The sequence below is a fragment of the Mesoplodon bidens genome (genome assembly GCF_964165515.1).
Source record: "Mesoplodon bidens genome assembly, chromosome: 18".
Taxonomy (NCBI): Eukaryota; Metazoa; Chordata; class Mammalia; order Artiodactyla; family Ziphiidae; genus Mesoplodon; species Mesoplodon bidens.
The window spans coordinates 51,961,652-51,967,642 of record NC_138175.1 but is presented as its reverse complement, the minus strand read 5'-3'; the positions used below and the strand labels follow the sequence as shown (position 1 = coordinate 51,967,642).

Genomic DNA, 5,991 nt, shown 5'->3' with positions numbered 1-5,991 from the left:
GAGGTGGGAGGCGGGAGATGGATGTCTTGGGGAGAGGGCACGGAGGGAGCGTGCCAGGGAAGGCGGGACGGAGGCCAGGGACCTCTGGAGAAAGCAGAGGGCGGGGAACGTGGGGCAGAGAGAGGAAATGAAAAAGCCGGGGTGAGCAGGCAAGATGAGTAGGAAGGGAGGGAGGAGGGAGGGAAGTAGGGAGAAGCTGACACTCGGAGAGGGACCCAGCGAGCACGACCCCGAGAAGGAGCGGGGGGACAGAGGAGGAGCTGAGAGAGACCGCAGAGGTGCAGTGAGGAGGGGCTGGGAAAGCAGAAACGCAGAGCAGGGAATAGACGGCTGTCGGGAGAGAGGGAGGGAGGGAGGGAGGCAGAGGGGGTGGACCAGGGAGGGGACAGAGACACAGCAAGAGACAGAGACAGAGAAGGAAAGAACCAGGGGCTTGAAGAGGAAAAGACTAGATGGAGAGACAGATGTAGGGAAGGAGAGAAATAGGGGAAAGAGAGAGAGAGAGTCCGGGAGTCTGGGGAAGACAGAGGGGAGAGAAATAGAAATAGACAGCCAGTCGCACAAGAAGAATTGCGGTGGGTTGACTGGGACCCTCCCTCCCCCCGACCTCCAACTGCAGCGAGGACCCAGGGGAGGGGAGCGCGGTGGTGGGCGTCGCAGGGCCGGATCCGGCTCCCCTCCGTCGCCACCTCCTACCCCGGGGACCCCTCCGGCCCGGGCGGCCGCCGGAGGCCGGGGATGGCGGATTCGTGCCGGAACCTCACGTACGTGCGGGACTCGGTGGGCCCGGCCACCAGCGCCCTGATGTTCGTGGCGGGCGTGGTGGGCAACGGGCTGGCGCTGGGCATCTTGGGGGCGCGGCGACGGTCACGCCCCTCGGCCTTCGCGGTGCTGGTCACCGGGCTGGCGGTCACCGACCTGCTGGGCACGTGCTTCCTGAGTCCAGCGGTGTTCGCGGCCTACGCCCGCAACAGCTCGCTGCTGGGCCTGGCCCGGGGCCGCCCGGCGCTGTGCGATGCCTTCGCCTTCGCCATGACCTTCTTCGGCCTGGCCTCCACGCTCATCCTCTTCGCCATGGCCGTGGAGCGCTGCCTGGCGCTCAGCCACCCCTACCGCTACGCCCAGCTGGACGGGCCGCGCCGCGCCCGCCTGGCGCTGCCCGCCATCTACGCCTTCTGCACCGTCTTCTGCTCGCTGCCCCTGCTGGGTCTGGGCCAACACCAGCAGTACTGCCCGGGCAGCTGGTGCTTCATCCGTATGCGCTCGGCCGAGCTGGGCGGCTGCGCATTCTCGCTGGCCTACGCCAGCCTCGTGGCCCTGCTGGTGGCCGCCATCATCCTCTGCAACGGCTCGGTCACCCTCAGCCTCTGCCGCATGTACCGCCAGCAGAGGCGCCACCATGGCTCGCTGGTCCCCAGCCCCCGGGCGGGCGAAGACGAGGTTGACCACCTGATTCTGCTGGCCCTCATGACGGGCATCATGGCCGTGTGCTCCCTGCCTCTCACGGTGAGTCCCCTCGGCAGATCGGGGTGGGCGGTGGGGAGGAAGGCAGAGCCCAGCGCCATCCTCCATCGTTTGTACCCATTTCACAGATGGGGAAACTGAGACCCGAAGAGATGAGAGGCTTTGTCCAGGGTCAAACAACTCCCAACTTGCTGGAGAAGTCTCCCCATTTGCTTCTGTCCCATTTGACCCCTTCTGACCCTTGTCTCCCGCTTCCACATCTCTAGCCCCCCAACCCTACCAATTCCACCCCCCACCAACCTTCTCCTACCCCTACAATGATAATAAGATCCGCCATTCATTGCTCTCTGTCCACCCTGTGCTCAGTGGTTTAGAAATCCTTTCTCCGATAATCTCCAAAATGATCTTATGCATCTATTCCACAAGCATTTAGCAAGAAATGTGACGAAGTCTCTGCCCTGTCACCATTTCTACAGAGGAGGGGTGATGATGTCTTTTGCCCATGATCACACAGAGGCAGGTCTGCACCCTGGGCTCCTCTGATGCCAGAGTCTGATCTCCCTACTACCATGCTCCCCACTTCCCCAGCCCCACCCATGGGTCTGCCCTTGGCATCTCCTGGCCTGGCCCCTTTCCTGCAGGAACTCCTGCCCTGCCCCTCCCAAATTGCAGCAGGGCCAACCCTGGTCCTGTGGCACCCAGTCATCCTGTCTATACTCTGGGCCTCGGTTTCTCTTTCGGTAAAACGCAAGGGCTGGGCTAGATCTGAGGGTCGTCAAACCTTTGGGGGGTTACAGAGGACTGAGAAGCTGGACACCCACAGACACAGCCCTGGGACCCAGCCCTACCGCCCCATCTCTCTCCCTCTAGGGCTTTGCTGGCTGTCTCCTGGGGCTTTCTCTCCCTCTGCTCCCCGGATGCACTTGTTTGTTAGTTTTCATCTTATCTTATTTCCTTTCCCTTCCAACAGGCCACCCCTCCCTCATTTCTGCCAGTGAGCAAGTGGGGGGAGGGGACCGAGGGTGGGGTGGGGGTGGGGGCAGAGAACTCGTGGGTGCTGCTTGACACCCTCACTCTGCCCTCAGATCCACGGCTTCACCCAGGCCATCGCCCCGGACAGCAGTGAGATGGGGGACCTCCTCGCTTTCCGTTTCAATGCCTTCAACCCCATCCTGGATCCCTGGGTCTTCATCCTTTTCCGCAAGGCCGTCTTCCAGCGGCTCAAGCTCTGGTTCTGTTGCTTGTGCCCGAGGCCTGGCCAGGACGACTTGCAGACGTCCCTCTCCCAGCCGGCTTCGGGGAGGAAGGACTCAAGGGCCCCCACTGCTCTCAGGGGGAAGGATGGGAACTGGGTGCATATGTCAGCCTGGGGCGAGGGGCAGGGAGCACCCTTGCCTGTCCTACAGCCATCCAGCAGCTCCGTGGGAACACCGTCCAAAGTGGGGTCCGAGACAGCCTGCTCCCTCTGCTGATATCTGCCCCGTGATCTCCTGCCCTGTCTTCCGGGAGCAGCAGCCAGAAATTCAGGGACATGACCAGTGGCTGCGGATGGACAAGCCCAGAGATGGATCCTGGAGCCCAGCCGGCCAGAATGTTGACCCCCTGGATTCAGGGGGTGATCAGCTGCTATTTCTCCTCCTTCAGGGTGGCCACGATGGGCTGTGGGAGGAGGGAGAGAGGGAGAGGAAACAATTATCCTGGAGCATAAAAAGAACAGTTCTCTCAAAATATCCGGTGGCCTGGGTGGCCTGGTCTGGCCCTCGCTTTGGCCCTCACTTTGCCCATCCATCTCACTGTCTAAATATTTAGAAGGCAGAAAAGTTCCCAGCAGCTTCTGTGCACTCAGGTCTGCTCTGGTTAGGGTTCTGGCTCTGATCCTCATTCATTCAGGGTGCCCTGGATGCCCACCCCAAACCCCCAGCGGACAGCCCTGCCCTCTCCCAGTCCACTCCAAGAGCCACCCTCTGTTTGCCTCATGGGAGCCCAGGATTCTCCGACAAGCTCCCTGCTTCCCTTTACTTCTGATTCCCCATCAGACTTGGGAGGCCAGGTCCCCGCAGGGGAGGTGAAGAAGGGGAGACTGTTGCATTGTGGGCGACACCACTGGACAGGTGCCCGGAAACTGCATGGCTTGGTGAGTTGCAAGATGTGGATGGTGGGGCCCTGGGCTGGGGGAGAAGCTAGAGAATAAAGCGGTGGGAGGTACGGAACCCAGGGACGGCCCAAGAACTCAGACCTAAGTCCTGTGCCTGTCCCCATGCCCCCTCGTAGAGCCTCACTTCACCGCCTGTGTCCTGGGAACTGCCACCAAAATGTCATTCATTCATTCATTCATTCATTCAACAAATAGTGGGCACTGACTCTACCAGGTGCTGGGGACACAGAGCAGTCTCAGCCCCACCCTGGACTCCTCTGGGGGTGATTTCCAGCCTTCAATTCCCCTTCTGATTGCTGGGGGGATGTCCAGCCATCCACCCCTCCCCCCTTCTCGTTGCCATCCCCTGCCATCAGGTACAGAATTCAAGGGTTTTCCAGGAGTGAACATGAAAGGAAGTGGTGCTTCTGCTGGTGGGAGGAGGTGAATGGGAAAGCCCCCAGACTCACCCCCAGCCCTGGGTTCCCCTTTCTCACTTGGCTTCAGGGTTAAAACAATACATCTGCCCCTGGGGAGGGCTGGAGGCGTAGAGAAGGCATGAGCTTCCTATAAAGACAACAGCGGCGGCTCAAGTGAGTCCTCCTCCTCGTGAATTGCACCCTCCCGCTCCAGGCTGCTATTATTAGAGCCCTTCTACACAGGCTGGAATCAAGGTCCGGAGAGGACCATCACCAGCCCCAGGAGAAAGCTCAGCCTGCAGGTGGAGCTGGGTTTGTGAGGGTTCCAAGGTTGTTTTTTTTTTGGCGATGCCTCGCTGCTTGCCGGATCTTAGTTCCCTGACCAGCCATGGAACCCGTGCCGCCTGCAGTGGAAGCCCAGAGTCCTAACCACTGGACAACCAGGGAAGTCCCTGGTCTATCTTTTTATCTTCTTAGCTCAGATCACTGTTGGGCTGATGAGTTTGCTTTGGTTTCCTTTTGCGTAGAATGGTGATCATAATCTAATACTTAGCTTACAAGGCTGTGCTGAGGATTAAATAATTTCCCCGGAAAGCAATTTAGCACAGGGCCTGGAGTAAAGCCCACAATACGCGTTACTGTTACTGCCGTTGTTATTGTTGTAGCTATTGTAGTGGTCTTTGGCATCTGGGCAAATGCAGTTTGAAAACAACACCTTTCTCCATTGTTTTGACTTCTTCCCACCAGACATTATGTTTCATTTGAAGGGGTGTCTGTGAGAGTTAAAAATAGGTCAAACGACTGCTTAATGGTTATGGGGTTTCCTTTTGGGGTGATGAAAACGTCCTGGAACTAGATAGCGGCGGTGGTTGTACAACGTCGTGAATGTACTAAATGTCACTGAATTGTACTTTTTAAGATGGTTAAAATGGTACATTTTGTGTTATGGGTATTTTACCACAATAAAAAAAAAACGTAATACTGAAAAAAAATTTGAGGAAGTTTAGAAACTTTTATAGCAATCTTTCCAGAGAAATATTGTATCGCTTGAATTTATTTTTCATTTATTTTTAGAATATTTTATTTTATTTTATTTCATTTTATTTATTTTTGGCTGTGTTGGGTCTTCGTTGCTGCACGTGGGCTTTCTCTAGTTGTGGCGAGCCGGGGCTATTCTCCGTTGCGGTGTGCGGGCTTCTCATTGTGGTGGCTTCTCTTGTTGCGGAGCACAGGCTCTAGGCACGCGGGCTTCAGTAGTTGTGGCTCACGGGTTTAGTTGCTCTGCAGCATGTGGGATCTTCCCAGACTAGGGATTGAACCAGTGTCCCCCGCATTGGCAGGCGGATTCTTAACCACTGCGCCACCGGGGAAGTCCTATTGCTTGAATTTAATAGTAAAAATTTGACTTGTACCAAAACAAACCAAAAAACAGTTCAAGAAACATCAGGTGGGGTCTGGCCTTTGTTACCGATCCTGGCCCGGCCTCAGTGGGAAGCAGCCCAAAGGTGCCCCTGGAGGACCGTGCAGAAGGGATGGGATGGAGGGGCTGCGCTTCAGGCAGGAGTCGAGCTGGGGCAAGGCTGCCTGTCCAGGCAAGACCCCGGGGGTGGGGGGCACGCTTCCCTCCTCTCTCTGTGCCGCCCCTGGAAGGTGGGTCAGTTCTGGCCTCAGCATTCGCTGAATGGCAGCGCAGGGCTGGGCTTTAGAACCCACAGCGTCCTCACCCAAGGTGGGTGCCATTATCAGTCCTATTTTTCGGATGTGGATTAAGGGGAGGAGAGGATTAAGCGTTGAAGCTGGTTTTCTGCTGGCTTTTACCCACCAGGCCTAACATCTCAGGAATCTGCCCCCTCCTCTGCATCCCACTGTTTATCTGAGACCCCCACTAGCTCTGGCCTGGAGGTCTACACTGTCTGCCAGGGCGTGGGTTTTCAAACAGCTCCCTCGGCCCCTCCAGGATGATTTGGAAGCTCC

At 57.4% G+C, this 5,991-nt stretch overlaps 1 protein-coding gene across 1 annotated transcript; it reads left to right on the top strand.

The window, feature by feature from the left end:
- The first annotated feature begins 373 nt into the window (after nt 1–373).
- PTGIR (prostaglandin I2 receptor) lies at nt 374–5,022 on the top strand. Its single transcript, XM_081216205.1, has 2 exons — nt 374–1,506; nt 2,550–5,022. The coding sequence occupies exons 1-2, from the start codon at nt 739–741 to the stop codon at nt 2,934–2,936; spliced, it is 1,155 nt and encodes a 384-aa protein (XP_081072331.1). The 5' UTR covers nt 374–738; the 3' UTR covers nt 2,937–5,022.
- Nucleotides 5,023–5,991: the final 969 nt, after the last annotated feature.